Source organism: Paroedura picta, chromosome 13, assembly GCF_049243985.1.
Source record: "Paroedura picta isolate Pp20150507F chromosome 13, Ppicta_v3.0, whole genome shotgun sequence".
Lineage (NCBI taxonomy): Eukaryota > Metazoa > Chordata > Lepidosauria > Squamata > Gekkonidae > Paroedura > Paroedura picta.
The window spans coordinates 39,546,118-39,565,082 of record NC_135381.1 but is presented as its reverse complement, the minus strand read 5'-3'; the positions used below and the strand labels follow the sequence as shown (position 1 = coordinate 39,565,082).

The 18,965-nt window shown below is 43.3% G+C and overlaps 1 protein-coding gene across 9 annotated transcripts in view; it reads left to right on the top strand.

Moving 5' to 3' along the window:
* TENM1 (teneurin transmembrane protein 1) overlaps window positions 1–18,965 on the top strand; it is a 534,679-nt gene that overhangs the window by 109,233 nt on the left and 406,481 nt on the right. For 8 of the 9 annotated variants that reach the window (XM_077309379.1, XM_077309378.1, XM_077309377.1 and 5 more), the window contains one exon: window positions 11,357–11,635. In XM_077309379.1, the coding sequence (XP_077165494.1) occupies window positions 11,419–11,635 (217 nt within the window). In that variant the 5' untranslated portion in view covers window positions 11,357–11,418. Of the gene's footprint in view, window positions 1–168; window positions 276–11,356; window positions 11,636–18,965 lie in introns of those variants that run through there. The other variant, XM_077309373.1, reaches the window with a different exon arrangement.

Genomic DNA, 18,965 nt, shown 5'->3' with positions numbered 1-18,965 from the left:
ATCAAGAGGAGCTATTCTGTGAAAGAAAGGAAAGTCCCTCCATTGCCCACTGTGGCCAGTACACAAAGCACTCTGCTGACTTCTCTTGCATGCATTGTGACCTCCCTTCTGTCATGACTACTGTACCATAAATGGAGGCGTTCAGTTGGGCTGCTTGTCAAATTATTTCAGATCAGAATGGAAGGCCGATTGGGGGATGCTGACCAAGAATCTTCAGGAAAAAGTGGTCTGCTGCTGGCTTGCTGATGGCCCATCTTCCCTAGTCAAAGCCAGAGGTGAGGAATGGAGCCCTCCCCTTTTTAACCATGCTAATTAATGTAAATTAGCACTCCTAACCACTACACCAAGCTGGAATGGTGGTTCATGCAGTTCCCTCCAGTCCATACTGTAGCATGTATTAGTCTAGAAAAGCCTAAGGTAAAGGTAAAGGTATCCCCTGTGCAAGCACAGAGTCATGTCTGACCCTTGGGGTGACGCCCTCTAGCATTTTCATGGCAAACTCAATACGGGGTGGTTTGCCAGTGCCTTCCCCAGTCATTACCGTTTACCCCCCAGCAAGCTGGGTACTCATTTTACCGCCCTCGGAAGGATGGAAGGCTGAGTCAACCTTGAGCCGGCTGCTGGGATCGAACTCCCAGCCTCATGGGCAAAGCTTTCAGACGGCTGCCTTACCACTCTGCGCCACAAGAGGCTCTGTATGAAAAGCCTATCCCTCTCCTATATGACTTTTTCTCGGAGCATCATGTTTAGCTCAGATGTTGGCATAGCTGCAACTAGTTTGTGAAGGATCCGCTGCTTATTAATTACACGCAGGGTCTTGGACTACTGCAGGTCTAGAAAGATTTCAGTCTGAGACTTCCAAAGAGTTTCTGCTACTCTAAGTAACTCCTGTTGGGATGGCAGGAAAATTTCGTTCTAGTCTCACACTTGCTATCAAGTATGTGGGATTTTTTTTTTAATGTCAGGCTGTGATTAATTATAGTGAAGTGAAAGTAATATTCACAGCCAAACCCACAACCAAAAAGCAAATAACACATCTTTCTGTTTTTGGATATAGTGCCCTACATTTATATAATAGAACACTTGTTTAAAGAACATTACACAGTTCTTGTTCATTTTGCTTGGATCATTTACATTCTGTTGGGTTTGCTTTCCAGAGGCACTGAATAAAAATGAACAATATTTTAACTTACCTAGCAGCTAAAATTAAATAACGCCTTGGTTAATTTTACATGAAGGCTGTAATTTAATATTAAAATGAAGATTATCCATTTTACATCCGCTGAGATGGAGTCTAGATGTAAGGCTGAGTGTAATCTATCTGTTGCTTTGTGACCCCCCCCCACAAATCCTCCAGGGAGACTGAGTGTTAAGCTTTGTCTTTGCAGATGCCTACAAATCAGTGTAAAATGTTGCTCCTTTATCTGTACATCTTTCCTTATTGTGAGTTCGTTAATCTTTATCACAGCCAGAAGAAATTGTCGTTGAGTGCAGTGTTGCGGAATTGATACTCTTCAACGAGAAGGACTTAAAATGGGTATTGCGCTGCTGGGGTAGTATTGTGTTGGAGCTGATGGTGATCAATGTGCAAAAAATAATTTGATGCCTTTTAAAAAGCAGGTGAGATAAGCACATGTTCAGCATGTTTTACATGTTCTGGAACTTCAGGGTCTGCCACAGTGCGAGGAAGCCTCAGAGGAGCCTCGGCCTGGCTTGCATGATCTCTGCTTCCCTTCTCTCCTTCTTGGGCATATGGCAAGTGCTAAATGTTATTCATTTCTTCAATGCATTTCTATCCCACGTTTCCTCCACCGTGAATCTGAAGGTGTGGGGTGCATGGGACTTCCAGAAGATTTCCCATCCAGGGGTTGATTTCCAAGTGCATCTTGCTTCATGAATGTGGTTGTATCACATGCTTCCAAATCAGTATAGCCACTTTACTGTAGTGGTTAAACTAGGTTTGCTCAACCCTGGCTTTCGTGAAACCCCAGAGTCTCTTGATGTTTCTGGAAAGGTGCCCTGAATGGGTGGGAGTTAATTAATGTTTTATTTTTTAAAATCATTTATTGGCTGATATGATGATGTTGACCCCCTCCCAAAATGGCCAATTATATCCTTATCCATGGTTCCTCTATATATTTGTGAAACAGCCTGTGGGGTGGAACGTGTCTGGCTGTCCAAGTTGGAATAGCTGCCCCTGCAGCTCCTGCCATCCATCCCTGGACTCTAGCCTCTTTGCTCTCAGATACGCCTCAGTGCCTGGAGCCAACAGCAAGTAAGGGGAGAAGGCCCTGGGCAAAGGGTCGTGATGGACGGCTTGCTAACGAGGGCCTCCTTGCCTGCTAGGCTGAGCCTGCTAACGAGAGCCTCTCGGCCTGCTGACTGCTGACTGCTTCCTAAGGAGCTAACAAGCTGGCCAGCCCCTGCCCACCCTGCTTGATCCAGCTGTGAGCTGCCACCCAAAGCCACCTTAAGCTGCCTGGCCAGGGGCCAGGGGAGGGGACCCTTTCAAGGCCTGTTCTTAGGAACAGGCTTTGAAGCTGGTATATATATAAATCCTTATGATGGACAGCACTAGAGAGTTAAGCTCTAATTGCTAAACCAACAACAGCAGTGAGTGAAGAGTTAAACATCCTTATTAGGCAGATACAACCAGGGCTACAGGCAGACAAACCAGTTGTATTTTAAGGAACCAACAGGGAGATAGTTTGTCACTTTTGAATATTTTATGTATTTTCTTCAAGTTGACAGATGCCAGTAAAACGGTTTTCTCCTCCACCTTGAGTTCAGTTGATTTTTTGTTCAGCAGAAAGACAATCAAGGGATAATAAATCAGACCAGAGACACACAATAATTGCAACCTTTGGAATTTCACAGTTGAAAGGAAGACATTTTCCTCTGTGTCTGTTAACAGGTGCACCTGCTTAATATGCTGTTAAATTCAATTTACATATGGCATGATTTTCCTTTATTCCTTTGAAATAGAAGGGATGCTGCCATGCAAATAATATTCTCTTTTACAAATCCTGAACAAGCCAAATATTAGATAGAGGGCTGGATCCAGATAGCTTTTTCACTCACTGTCACCTAATTCTGCTTCTGAATTGGGATTGTCAGTCTCCAGGTAGTGACTGGAGATCTGGGATTAGAACTGATCTTCAGGTGATGGAGATCAGTTCCTCTGGAGAAAATGGCTGCTTCGGAAGGTGGACCCTACTGCATTATGCCCCACTGAGGTCTTTCACTACCCAAACTCCACCTTCCTCAGACTCTACTCCCAAAGTCTCTAGAAATTTCTGACTCTAGAGCTGGAAAGCCCATCCTTTCTACAGCCTCTGTTAGACAAGACTTCTGTGCTCCCCAGCATTGTCTTTTTGGTGGTCAAAGGGAGCCCTCTATCCCTTTTTGTCAGTAGAAAAACTGGCAGGATCCAACTCATATATCTAGAACATCTAATAATAGGTTTTGTATCTGGCCAAACAAGAGTGTAAACTCACATTTCAAATAGTGTTGTCTTAGGCCAGCCTTTCTCAACTTTTTTTCCCCATTGAAAACCCCCTGAAACATCCTTCAAGCTTCAAGAAACTCCAGAAGTGGCACAATTTCACATAATATAATGGGGAAGCATTGCTGTGTACATGCCCACCCGGGGTCTGTTCCTTTCCCAGGTCCATCATTGGCCGGGGAGGGGGGGGGAGGTCAACATGACGATATATGGCCATATCACCCAATAGATGTTTAACAAATTATATATATATATATATATATATATATATATATATATATATATATATATATATATATATATATATATATATATATATATATATATATATATATATATATATATATATATATATATATATATATATATATATATATATATATATATATATATTAAAATTAATTATAATTAACATTAATTAATTCCCTCCTATTCAGGAAACCTTTCCAGGGCCTTCAAGAAAACCCAGGGTTTCACGAAACCTTTGTTGACAAAGGTTGACAAAGCCTGCCTTAGTCCCATGAAGGATGACAGGGCGTGGCACAAAGGAAGGGGGGAGAACAAACTTAACCCAGATATTGATTTACAAACTAGAAAGTTAAATAAATCCAAATTTAGAGACCTACTAATCCTGCAGCTCAAGGTTGACTCAGTCTTCCATCCTTCTGAGGTCAGTAAAATGAGTACCCAGCTGGTACCCAAGCTTGTACGGTAAAATTAATACCCCAATGGTAATGACTGGGGAAGGCACTGGCAAACCACCCTGTATTGAGTCTGCCATGAAAACTCTAGAGGGCGTCACCCCAAGGGTCAGACATGACCCGGTGCTTGCACAGGGGGTACATTTAAAAAGGTAAAGGCAAAGGTATCCCCTGTGCAAGCACCGGGTGATGTCTGACCCTTGGGGTGACGCCCTCTAGTGTTTTCATGGCAGACTCAATACGGGGTGGTTTGCCATTCCCTTCCCCAGTCATTACCGTTTACCCCCCAGCAAGCTGGGTACTCATTTTACCGACCTTGGAAGGATGGAAGGCTGAGTCAACCTTGAGCTGGCTGCTAGGATTGAACTCCCAGCCTCATGGGCAGACAGCTTCAGACAGCATTTCTGCTGCCTTACCACCCTGCGCCACAAGAGGCTCTTAGGGGATACATTTACCTTTAACTTTAATCCTGCATCTCAATATATAACAAGTGTATTATCAAATATCAGAGAATGCAAGGGTTAAACAATAGCTGGAAATCAGAATAAAAGCACACAATTATATCAAACATAGATATAATGCAGCCCTGACCATAAATGTTTAAGCCAAATGACATTCTTCAGTGGTCAAGCACAGCAATTACACAATGGCTCCAGACACTGTGATATTAATGCAATAGTTTCTGAACATTGGACCAAGTTGAAATTGTTATAATAACTGTGATACAAAGCAGAGATATAATTTCAGAAGCCTCATGTGATTAAACTTCTGACCTGGTTAAGTACACATGTCTGAAATGGTCTTCTAATAGAATACCTTCCTAGGCTGGTTCAAGGAACTATAGTGCAGATGCAGTATAGAGTGTTCTGTGGTAGTTGTGGTTAAGCCATGGTTAACCATAGCCAAGCATGGGGAGTTGACTCTGACAAATTTATGTATAGCCATCTTTTAATATCAATGGGGTTTTATGGGATGGGTTGTTATTACTTTTAACTGGAAACCCCCACGAGTCTTTGAGAGCGGCGGTATGCAAGTTTAGAATCATAAAATCATAGAATAATAGAGTTGGAAGGGACCTCATGGGTCATCTAGTTCAACCCCCTGCACTATGCAGGACACTCACAGCCCTATCGCTCATCTACTGTAACCTGCCACCCCTTTGGCCTCACAGAATCAGCCTCTCCGTCAGATGGCTATCCAGTCCCTGCTTTAAAATTTCCGAAGACGGAGAACCCGCCACCTCCCGAGGAAGCCTGTTCCACTGAGAAACCGCTCTAACTGTCAGGAACCTCTTCCTGATGTTTAGACGGAATTTCTTTTGAATTAATTTCATCCCATTCATTCTGGTCTGTCCCTCTGGGGCAAGAGAGAACAATTCTGCTCCATCCTCCATATGGCCCCCTTTTAAATACTTGAAGATGGTTATCAGATCCCCTCTCAGTTGTCTCCTCACTAGGCTAAACAGACCAAGCTCCCCCAAACTTTCTTCATATGTCTTGGTCTCCAAACCCCTCACGATCTTTGTTGCCCTCCTCTGGACACGTTCCAGTTTGTCAACATCCCTCTTCAACTGGGGTGCCCAAAACTGAACACAGTACTCCAAGTGAGGCCGAACCAGAGCAGAGTACACCTCCTGTGATCTGGACACGATAGCCCGTTTGATACAGCCCAAAATCCCATTTGCCTTCTTAGCCACTGAGTCACACTGCTGACTCATGTTCAATGTATGGTCTACTAAGACTCCTAGATCCTTTTCACACATGCTACTGCCAAGACAAGTCTCCCCCATCTTATATTGGTGAATTTGGTTTTTCCTACCGAAATGCAGAACTATACATTTGTCCCTATTGAACTTCATTTTATTCAGTTTAGCCCACTTCTCAAGCCTATCAAGATCATCCTGTATTTTGTTGCTGTCTTCAGCCGTGTTTACTACCCCTCCCAGTTTAGTATCATCTGCAAATTTAATAAGTATCCCCTCTAGTCCCTCATCCAAATAATTTATAAATATGTTGAACAACACAGGCCCCAGGACAGATCCTTGGGGTACTCCACTTGTCACTCTTTTCCAAGAAGATGCTGAACCATTAACAAGTACCCTCTAGGTACGATTTGTCAACCAAATTTGTCAACCACCTGACAGAATTAGGATCCATACCGCATTTTACCAACTTGTGAACAAGAATATCATGTGGAACCTTATCAAAAGCTTTACTGAAATCCAGATAAATTATGTCCACAACATTCCCCTGTTCCAATAAGGTAGTCATTTTCTCAAAAAAATATATAACGTGGGTCTGACATGACTTGTTCTTGCGAAACCCATGTTGAGTCTCAGAAATCACTGCTCTTAATTCCAGCTGTTCAAGTACCGATTGTTTGATTATTTATTCCAAAATTTTGCCAGCTACAGATGTCAAGCTGACGGGTCGATAATTACCCGGATCCTCCTTTTTCCCTTTCTTGAAGATGGGGACAACATTTGACCGCCTCCAATCATCTGGCACCTCACCTGTTCTCTAAGAAGTGTAAAAAATAATGGACAGAGGTTCAGAGATGACATCTGCAAGTTCTTTAACTACCTTTGGATGCAGTTCATCTGGCCCAGAAGACTTTGTTTCATTTAAAGAAACTAGGTGTTTGTGGACTGCCTCAACAGTGATCCTAGGCCACCATTCCCATCTTTTGCTTGCGGCCCAGAGGGGCCGGGAAGGGGAGCCGCAGCCGCCGGCATGGCGGCGGCGCAAACGCACATGTGCGGAAGTCCGCGCTTGCGCTGGAGCTGCTGCACGTGCACGGGCCCCCAGGCCGCCTTCTCCCTGGACTCTGGAGCAGCGGTCCGCAGCAGGCGCAAGCTTGTGGACCGCTGCTTTAGCTCTTTCTCTTGGCTCCTTACAGAGTATTAAGGTTTAATTCAGACCCCAAGAGTCTTTTGGGTTTTGTTTGTGTTGCGCGTGCTGAAGGTGCGTGCCTCTGGCAAGCAAGAGCCTTTTATAACACAAAGGCCTACTCAGCAGAGGGCGGAGCTAGCAGTCAGGTCCTGAGTCAGCTCCTGAGATAATGTTCTCCTCCCAGCTCCTCCAAAGCACAGTTTAAATATAAATAAATAAACAAACAAACTAGTGCTCGGTGAAATGAATCCAAGTTTGATTTATCTAATGTTATTCTTGGTTGAAATGTTCTTAAGAGATGGACATCAGCATCAATAGATGATACTTCAGGCTTGTGGTATTTGAAAAATGATATACACGAGTTGTCAAATATAGTGGAAACTGGTATTCTGCAAGGCTATCTTGAATGCAGTAGCATGCAGAAATATCCCTTCATAGTCACTGGGCTTCCATGTTGTGTGGTGCATTGCATCCCAGCCAGGATGTTTGTTCTACACTGAAGCATTCATAAAGTCATTCTCCCCCACATCAGACAGGCTGTTTCCAGATAGAGTAAAGGACCTGGTGGAACGAGCTCCCGGAAGAGCTGAGGGCCCTACCAGACTTTCCACAGTTCTGCAGAGCCTGCAAGGTGGAGTTCTTCCACCAAGTATTCAGTTGAGGCTGGGGCCATTAAGATCTGGGGACCCCTCCTTGGAATGGCTGGAACTCCAGGCTAACACTTTACTACATCTACCCCCAAGGTGCAGGCTTGGGGGAGGGGGTCATTGAGCTGAGGGAAGGGGTAAGGGGTAGGGTGCTGAAGTACATTTCATTGTGGGGGCTTATTTTATAGCCTACCGCAAGCCAGCTAGTCTGGGAGCAAATACCGCAAGCCTGCTAGTCTGGGTAATAAATATAATGATGATGTTGATAATTGATATATAATGTCTGGGGTTGTACCTCTGCTGAGATGCAATAGGTCTCTGCTAATTCCTTCATGTCGTATCATCAGTACCTGCCCAGGATTAGCTTGTATTCAGGGTGGTGGTTTTAACCCTTGTGGAAATGTGAACAGGTCCATATCCCAGGTGTTGGAACATGGCACATTAAGCATTCTTAGCATGTCCTTGGTGTATTCGTTTTCCAAGCGTCAAACTGCAGAACGCTTTTAAAGACAGGTTTTGTGTGCGTTTGTGTCTGGCTGCTGTCATGCAAGTGTTCTATAACCTTTAGGATGCCAACGTCTTATGTGCCTTCAGAACAAATTGGACAGTTGTGCTTTTGCCTGATTGATGTTTCCAGCACAGCCCAACTTTGTTTACCCGGTTGTACAAAGGAACCGGAAAATTACATCAGCTTGAAATCTCTCAATAACATTTTTGAGGGGTTCATTTTTTTCTGGTTTGTCCCTACTGGGCCTATGCAAGTGGCAATGCACCCTGGCAAGAAAGTAATTTGGAGTTTCTAGAGGTAGGACCATCTGTAACAGCATGGGGATTTACGGTAGAACCTTTTTTGCTCCCAAACGCGCCGAGACGCAGAATGAGTTCAGGCAATTGGCTGACATTTGTTTCTCCATTTCTCTCTTTCCCACAAAAGAACCCCAATACGTATTTGATTTGTCCATGTATTTTCATGGGGCAGAAATTAAATGCTATGTTATGAATACACAGAAAACTGGGGGAACATTTCGTTTTCCCTTCCTGCAGAGTTCAGATTAGAATCCAGTCTCTTCAGTGATAAATGTTCAGAAATTCAACTGTTATGTCTGCATGGAAAAAATCTGGTTTTCTCCATTTTTACCCTATACACTGGATTTCTTCTAATAGAGTTAGCTCCACAGGAGGGCTCTGAGAACAGGGTTATGCAATTCCCTGACCTATATGCTAATCAGCAGCATCCCCAGACCACTTGGATTGTCACATATGGCCAGTTCACCACCTGAACATCTGAAGTCTCCGAGAGGTTGATTGTGCTGTTTACCCCAGTAGCATGGGTGGAAGTACCAGGAGCAGTTCATGTCTATCATTGCTTCCTGGGTCTTTATAGCCACCAATGATAACCAAATTAAGTATCAGATATACTGCCAATAAAGAATTGAGGCTTTTGAACTCTGGTGCTGGAGAAGTCCCTTGGACTGCAAGGCGAACAAACCGGTCAGTCCTAGAGGAGATCAGCCTGACTGCTCCTTAGAAGGCCAGATCCTGAAGATGAAACTCAAATACTTTGGCCACCTCATGAGAAGGAAGGACTCCCTGGAGAAGAGCCTAATGCTGGGAGCGATCGAGGGCAAAAGAAGAAGGGGACGACAGAGAATGAGGCGGCTGGATGGAGTCACTGAAGCAGTCGGTGCAAACTTAAATGGACTCCGGGGAATGGTAGAGGACAGGAAGGCCGGGAGGATCATTGTCCATGGGGTCGCGATGGGTCGGACACGATTTCGCACCTAACAACAACAACATACAGCCAATACCGCTGGGGTTTTCCTTGCTTCCAGTGTACTTGTCCAAGTAACGACCCTTTTATTCCTCCCCACTTCTTTATTTCCTGTGTCGTTATCTGCTCCTCAGCACTTGGATCAAAATGGCTGCCTACTCTTGTTCTAGTAACATTTATTGTGAAAGACTACAACCAGAGCTTGGAATTGATAATCAATATGGGTTTCTCAAGGAGATCTATGAGCAGGAACCAACAGGAACCCCACTCAAGGATGTTTAATCTTTAAAAAAAAAGATTGACATGATATTTCAGTTCAGGGCCTTGTTTGTCCCTCTAGAGCAGGGGTGGCCAAACCGTGGCTCTCAAGATGTCCCTGGACTACAATTACCATGAGCCCCTCTCAGTGATCACAGAGGCTCATGGTAATTGTAGTCCATGGACATCTGGAGAGCCACAGTTTGGCCACCCCTGCTCTAGAGGAATTATTTTGAACACAGTATGCTAGAATTGGCATTTACACAATTGGCATTTACACAATTCCCTTGCTAGTTGCCAAGGACTTGGCAACAGTTACTCTCCTTCTTGCATTTGTGAGTTGTCCCATCTCAATGACCACATGATGTTGAAGCCACATAGATGGACATGCCTGAGTTTGTTGATATAGCTGTCAATATCTGTACGTTTATCTACTTTGCATGCATGTTTCTTTTCCCCGTGAGTGGTGATGTGAGGGGGAAAACTACCACCAAATCCAACCTGGTTTGCTCAGTCCCCTGATAAGTAGGATATTAATTCTGTAATCCAGCTAAGTAGCTGTTGCAGGTACTCTGGCTTGGGAAATACCCGGAGATTTGAAGGGTGGGCTTTGAGGAGTGACCTCAGCATAGAGGTCAGTACCATAGAGTCCTCCCTCCGAAGCAGCTATTTTCTCCAGAGGAACTGATCATGCAAACCTGGACCGTTTATGCACTGGGGGTTTCATGCCAGGCTGCAGGCTGGAGTTTTAGTCGTGGCAGGTTGCCCCACCTCTTCCTGCACCCACATGGGGGAGCATTTGACCTGGTGCGCCTTATGCACCCCGATTTGTGCTCCTGCATGGCAGCTGGGGCAGTGAAGTTCCCAGTGCGTAAACGGTCCTGGAGATCAACTGCAATAGTGGGAGACCTCCTGGTGCCACCTGGAGGCCAGCATATGGTTCTATGTAAATGTTTCAAAATGTTTTATGTAAACCACTCAGAGCCTTAGGGAAGTGCGATATACAAATATAAATAAATAAATAAATAAATAAACAAACAAACAAATAAATAAATAAATAAAATTTCACCGTACGAGTTTTCTGACATCAGGAAGTTTTGCTTGGGTGCTCTGTTGACTGATGTTGAGGTATCCATGAATACCCATAATCAGGATGAAATCATTTTGTAAAGGTTTTTTTTTTTTTTTAAGCTGTGCAAATTCACTCTTGGCCTGATGCTTGGGCATAGAGGTGATGTCTTAAGGGCATTGTCTTATTGCATAATATTTCTTTATGGTTCATGGGCCGAAATATCTCAGCCTAAGTGATCATTGTGGAAATGTTTTTTTTTTTTATTCCAGAAAGCCCACTAAACAAATCATTTGCTATCGAGCGATAGTTCCAGCTAAATCCAAGCACAGTAGCACTTAGAGGACAACCAGGTTTCCAGGAAATGTAGTTTTGAGAGTCAAAATCCCCTTCATCAGGTATCAGAATGGAGATCAGAAGCTTTATACCTCAGTTAACACTGATATTGAAAGAAGCACTGAAATAATCCCCATACTGAAATGGAATATTGCATCTCATGTTTTGTCTCTTCCAGGACTATTCCCTTAAGGAGTTTCTTCTCTTTGTTTTCATGACTTTGAGCCTACTTTATCAGCGATGGAGCAGATGGACTGTAAGCCCTACCAGCCACTGTCAAAAGCGAAGCATGAAATGGATCTAGCGTACACCAGCTCTTCAGACGAAAGTGAAGATGGGAGAAAAGCAAGACAATCTTATGAATCCAGAGAAACACTCAATGACTACAACCAGGAAGTAAGACTGAACTACAACAGTCAGAGCCGAAAGCGGAAAGCGGTGGATGAGCCCACACAAGGTACCCTTACTCTTTCATTATGGCAAACATATTGATATCAGATACACGTTTAATTGTATGGTGATTGCCCTCATGAGTTGTCTATGATCCCAAAATAATTCATAGTTGATGCAGTCATTTTACTGTGTTTCTCCCAGAAAGGGAGTTGTTGCAGTGTTTTATAAGCGCTATCATAATATAGGGGTTGTTGATGAATTGTCACTAGCACTAGTGGTTCTTTGACTTATGTATTCGAGTTAATAATTTTAAAACGTTTGCGGGTGCTAAGTATTTTTCCCTCTGCATACCGAAACAACTAGGAATGTACATCAAAAAAAATATCCCTCAGTAACTTTCAGAATTGGCCTGAAATATCCAAATCACTGAATTGCTGGTTCAGTGTAGGGATTTGGATTATTTGGATTCAGCCACATTGATTTGGCTCCATTATAATCTATGGGACCATTAAATTCAATGGGAAATATTTATTTATTTATTTATTGCATTTGTATACCGCCCTCCACTAAGGCTCAAGGCGGTTCACATAGAACTAAACAGAACAATACATCAAACTCTGCTATTATAGCGAATAAGAGATAACAATAATAACAACAATAAAGAGAGAGATAACATTTTAATGTAACAAACAATCTAACAGGCCCATGGTTGGCCATATCTGTCGCATGGATTCAAGGGAGGGAGGTCCAGGGGTCCAGTAGATGTTGTTTAGATTTGGTTGACCTCAACCAAATGCCTGTTGGAGGAGCTCCCTTTTGCAGGCCCTGTGAAACTGTATTAGTTCTGTTAGGGCCCTGATCTCCTCTGGAAGCTTGTTCCACTATTTGAGAGCCATTACAGAGAAGGCTTTGGTCCTGGTTGAGATCAAACCGGGCCAGGTATCACTAGCCAGATGGAGGTGGCAGAGTGCAGAACTCTTTGAGGGGTGTACGCAGAGAGGTGGTCCTTCAAGTACACTGGGCCCAGACTGCATATGGTCTTTGAAGGTAATTGTTTTAGGGGTTTCTTAACCATAAAAAAGTTAAGAAAGACTGTCCTACAAGGTACCTCTCAGACAAGCTGAAAGACTGACATTCCTATATTCACACACTATTTTCTATTTGTTTACCTAATTTTCTCTCTCTCATATTTGACTACTGTTTGCATTTGAAAATAATGGGAAATGTAATCAGTATAATTCAACAAGATCTAATAAGGTCTGCGCCTTCAGCAGCCTCTTTCTGTTTCTGCACAAAGAATCATTTTGTCCTACAACAATTTTGTAGAGTCGTTTAATGAGATAGTGGATTACATCCAAAGTACTACACTTCCGAGTTCATGTTTTTAGGCTTTCAGGGCAAAATGCACCAAAGGAATCTGTTAAAAAAAGGCCAGGCACCAAATTCTGAGTAACTTATTCTGTTTTGTTTAGAACACATGAATCCCCAGAATACCCCTGGCACCTTGGAACAATTGGGTTATGGATCACAAGATTATACAGTGATAATATTACCAGTTCCAGGAAACAAGATGAGTCAAGCAGTTATTTTCTGCTTGGAGTAAATCAGGCAGGGAGGCCCTGTACTGGTACGGTCCTCTCAAGAGAAAATGAGGATCACTGGAAAAAGAGAAAGGATGAGACTATAGAGCAGGGGTAGTCAAACTGCGGCCCTTTAGATGTCCATGGACTACAATTCCCAGGAGCCCCTGCCAGCGAATGCTGGCAGGGGCTCCTGGGAATTGTAGTCCATGGACATCTGGAGGACCGCAGTTTGACTACCCCTGCTATAGAGCTTTTTCCTGGACAATACTGTTCTTTTTATACTATGTTCAAAGGCCCCTTTCCACTCACATAATGGCTTAGTAACAAAGTGCTGAAACAATCAAAACCAATCATTTGACCAATTTATCTTCAGCTGATCTTGGATCTATTCTAGGTGTTTTGAGTGGAGTATCCAGGGCATTCAAATGGGTCAAACGAACACACAGATAACACATGAATACCTTTCAGATCATCCCATTTTCTTGAACACTAGGCTCATTAGTCTAACCCAGTGTCCCACAGACCCAGTGTCCCAGTGTCCCATAGACATTTGATAACAAACTTTGGGGAGATCAGCCAAACACCAAGCTTCACACATTATCAGTTCATAGCTTTATACAATAGTAGATGTCCATATTTCTTTCTCTTTTCAAATCTGCCTAGAAGAACTCTCTCCAATGTCTCTTATTTGGAAGCAGAAACATCAAAAAGGTTCATAATCCTTCTGCATTTCTTCTGACCATTTCTTATCACTCAGTGCTGAATCAAATTGTATGTTTGCCAAAAGAGAACATTTTTAAAATGTGCTTTTGGGGGTAAGGGTAGTAGTCTTCAGTGTTCCAAGTGTTTAATATAGGCATCCCAATAGTAATCTGGCATGCCAGGTTCGATTCTGCACTCCCCCACATGCAACCAGCTGGGTGACCTTGGGCTTGCCACAGCATTGATAAAATTGTTCTGACCGAACAGTGATATCAGGGCCCTCTCAGCCTCACCTCCCTCACAGGGTGTCTGTTGTGGGGAGAGGAATGGGAAGGCGACTGTAAGCCGCTTTGAGCCTCCTTCGGGTAGGGAAAAGCGGCATATAAGAACCAACTCTTCTTCTTCTTCTAGTATGTTGCTGTTCACTAAAGCAGCCTTGGAAACAAATTGCATACAACTTTGTTTTATGTATTTTCCTTTTGCCTGGAACAGATTTCTTTATCTTCTCTTTTTTCCCTCCAAAAAAAGCTTTTTAAAAAATGCACCTGCTTTTGGAAGTTTTTTCCCCCCTGTCTCTTTTCTATCATGTTTACTTGCCAGAATCTTAGGGGGAAAAAAGAAAAAAAGAATCAACATTGAATATAGAATTGGTCTACTGGGAAGCCATTATTTAAGTTAACATTTCACGAGAGGGTTATCAAGGATCAAATAGTGTGCTGCTTCTGGAGTGCTCAGCTCATGATAGAGAAAAGCTTTGAAGGAATTTTCATTGGAGACTCAACACGGTTGGACAAGATTGAGCAAATAAGGAAATTAAATGAAAGAGTTGTAAATATTCCAGTGGGAATATACCAAAGCTGGAGGCAGGAAGCTCTGTGAGGCAATTGAATCCTTTATCACAAATTAAAAGCTGGCAGTCCATTTTATGTTATTTTCCTTGATAAATTAAAAAGCTGAGATTCAGTGGCGAACCTCTCCAGGGTCAGCCTGGGCCGTTGTCAGCTTGGAAGCAGTAAAAAACTGAGATGATTGATTGCCATCACAAGCAAGTAAGAGCTGCTATGCATGGGTTACCAGGCACAAGGAATATATTTTGGGATAAGAAGAGGGAGTTAGGGTAAGGATATTCTGAGATGGCAGTGCAGTTGGTGCCTGCTCTTGATGGGAAGGTGAACAACTTAAGATCTAGAATACCACCCAGAAGAATTCCCATGCCTATATAATCAGGTGGCCTTCTGGATGATCCTCCCCTACTATAATTGAGTATTTATTGCTTATGGGTTTGATGAACAAATTATATACATATACGTACACATTTGCTCCATAGGCTGTATTTGCTCCATAGGTCGTACCATCATGGTTTGTCCATTACTGCCCCATTGCTTCTGAATATATTTTAAAAAAAACAAATCAGGATTTGTATTACATGGAGACATCATTGGAAGGAAAGTGAGTAGCAGGGAGATGACAAGATGGTGTCACATTCATAATGCTGAAAGTGTCATGGGAGAATCTGGACTCAAGCCATCATGAGTAATCTGTGTCCCAGTGCTCAGGTTCCGAGCTTATTTGGTGTAGCCAGTTTGGTGTAGTGGTTAGGAGTGCGGACTTGTAATCTGGCATGCCAGGTTCGATTCTGCGCTCCCCCACATGCAACCAGCTGGGTGACCTTGGGCTCGCCACGGCACTGATAAAACTGTTCTGACCGGGCAGTGATATCAGTGCTCTCTCAGCCTCACCCACCCCACAGGGTGTCTGTTGTGGGGGGAGGAATGGGAAGGCGACTGTAAGCCGCTTTGAGCCTCCTTCGGGTAGGGAAAAGCGGCATATAAGAACCAACTCTTCTTCTTCTTCTTCTTATTGAGATATTACTCCTTACCCCTCATTATCACATGATTATCTCCCATATTCTCTCCACCCTCCATAATAGATTATGATAGAATTAGGAAGGTGTATTTCTGTGTGAATGTTTTAAAAAAGGGGAGCTTGGTGTCATGGTTAGGAATGCGGACTTGTAATCTGGCGAGTGGGATTTGATTCTGCGTTCCCCCACATGCAGCCAGCTGGGTGATCCTGGGCTCAACACAGCACTGATAAAGCTGTTCTGACCGAGCAATAATATCAGGGCTCTCTCAGCCTCACCCACCTCAGAGGGTGTCCATTGTGGGGAGAGGAAGGGAAAGCAACTATAATGTGCTTTGAGACTCCCTCGGGTAGAGAAAAACAGCATATAACAACCAAGTCTTCTTCAAAAAAGAAAAGAAGAAGAAGAAAAAAAAGCACCTAGGATTGGGGGAGGGGGTCAGATCTAGGTTCAAGAAACCAAAATATTTGAGCAAATTGCTACTTGTAAATCAACTAACTACTAAAAACAAATATCTAGTGGGGACCTGTGGAACAAATGTTTCATTGTTGAACATTGCCTGAAGCACACAGTGCAAGCATACAGCGGATTTCTTCATTTTTGGCTAAACTTAATTAACTCGTTAGGAATAAGGTGAGATGAATGCAACAATATAGAACCAGAAAATAATGGATCAGATTAAAGTATTTTTGAAGCAAATTATGAGAAGTTCGTTTGAATTTTACGTTCAGAATAAACAGAGCTTGGTTTTGGGATGACATCAGAATCCTAGATATAGGCAAAAATAGTTTTAATCTGCCTGCAAGGAGATACCACAAAAACTAATTATTTTAGACTCATATTCCAGTTAAGTACTTATTTTATAAAATATTAACAGGTTTTTTTGCTATGAAATTAAATGAGATGGTAGGATATCTCTATGGATATCAAATATGATTCATTTATAAAGTAAACGCTTTGATAATATCCTAAAAGCAATTACCCGGGATTAAGAGTAAGTAATAAATTACGGTTATCCCTATGTGTTTCCTTATAGATGCTAATAAGCATTTGATAAAATAGAACGGCCACATTTTGCTTAGAGCTGTTGGGACCCTTGAAACTATATATACCAGCCCTAGCTAAATAATGCATCACCTTTACTCATGAATGGGACAGGCAGGTATATCAGCATTTCTTCCTTATTGTTTTCACAGTTAAACCATCTCCTGTTTTCATTAGGTCTCAAAAGAAAAGCAGACAGCAAGGAAAGGAAGATAGAAACTCAACGTATAACTTCAACCATGGAAAAAAGCAGTATTTATTGCCTCTCTTAAGACCTTGTAAATCATCATCATCATCATCATCATTACAGGAAAGGGGTTTTTACAGCAGTGTATTCTTTGGTTACCATCCTCCAAGTAGGACCTGGAGTTGTCCTGGAATTTCAATGAATCTCCATACTGCAGAATTCAAATCCTTTGGAAGGAATGACAGATTTGGAGGGTGGAGTCTGTATTACCACAACATTACCAGGTTCCCTCCCTTCCCCAAACTTCACTCTCTTGAGACACTCCTCCCCCAAATCTCCAAGAATTTTCCACTGGGAAAAAGACTGCAGGCAGCTGTGAGCTTGGGCAGTGAGAGGATTTGCAAGTAGGGAAGGGAAGGACACATAAACAAGTAGGAAGCATGTAGGAGGGCGTGAGTGCCTAGTGGGGGATAGGAGAGCCCTCCCTCCAAAACTCTAGAATTGGCCCTAGTGTGGAGGCAGAACGCAAGGCCAGTGTACCCATGCACTGGCAGTCTTCAAGCAAAGGTTGGATACACACTTTTCTTGGATGCTTTAGGATGCTTTGGGCTGATCCTGCGTTGAGCAGGGGGTTGGACTAGATGGCCTGTATGGCCCCTTCCAACTCTATGATTCTATGATTCTATGATTCTATGCATGCACTCCCTCCCCGCACATTCAGTACCCCTACCAGGAAGGAATAAAGAGCAGCTTGTTTGGAAATTCTCTGAGAAGATGGCCTCAGAACCTCAAATTCAGGGGCTTTACGCACCGGGATCTTTGTAGCAAATTGGTCACTGAATGAAAAATCGCCATTTAAAATAGTGGAATTCGTCGTTATGCATACCTGCCTTTGTAGTGGAATCCAGTTGCGTTTTGTAGCGTTTCCCACAGGCTTCCGGTCTCGGCAGAAATCGCTAGAAAGGAAGCGCTATTGCCGAGCTCGTCCCGCCCCTGGCCGTCAAGCAGCCAATGGGCAGCCGTTAGCATGCTCCCAAACAGCCCCTTTCCCTTTAAGAAAGGTTTAAAAAAAAAAAAAAAAAAACAGACCCATTGCAACGAATCTGTGTTAATTCGTTGCAACGGAGAGACCCATCCAGCTGCCTGGTGTGTTTGAGCTGTCGTTTGATCGTTGCCACGCTCCCTCCGAGTGAAAAAAAAAATCCCCCCCCCCTCTCACGGCCCGATTTTCGGCTGAATGAATGTGTAAAAAATAAAGGGAAAATACATCAGCAAACGGGCTTCTCTGTTCTTTGTGCTTAGTGACTGAAGGGGAGGGACTGAAGCCGGGGAAGCCTCTAAACTGAAAGAGGCTCGCTGGTGCGTTTATCCCCGCTCGCTCGGAGAAAAAAAAAATGGCGATCGCTTCGCCGGAAGATCAGAGAAGAGAGCCAGGGGGAGGGACTTTGTAGAAACCGCAACAATGTTAACGCACAGGTCTTTTTCGCTAGTGTTGCAGATTGGTTGCAGGAGTGTATCGCTTTCCGGAGGGTGAATCCACTTTTGGGGATTTCCCTGAAAGCGCTACAAGGAAGCGCTTTTTGCAGATTGGTTTCAGGTGTGTGGCAGATTGTCGACGATGTTGTGCATAACAGCAAATCAGTAGCATTTTCAATTGGCAACCATTGTGCTATTTTGAAGGCGTGCAAAAAGCCCCTCAGAGAGAAAGATAGCTCAAGCAGCTGATATATGCACCAGTAGCCACCTCAGTGAGCTCAATGCCAGTCCAGGTGGTGCCTAAATTGACTGAAGAATCTGCCCAGTCAAGGGCTGCACCTAGCTCACCAGTGAAGGAGATGAAGGAAAAGCAGTATTTATTGCTCTGATTATTGCAGCATTGCTCTGATTATTGTTCTTATCGAGAAGTGATTTGTCTCCTCGATGTTGGCAAGCACCATCTTCTCAATGTTAAGATGCATCAATGTTGGCAGACATTACTGGGAACCCAGGAGTGCTACCCGGCCCCCAAGATTCC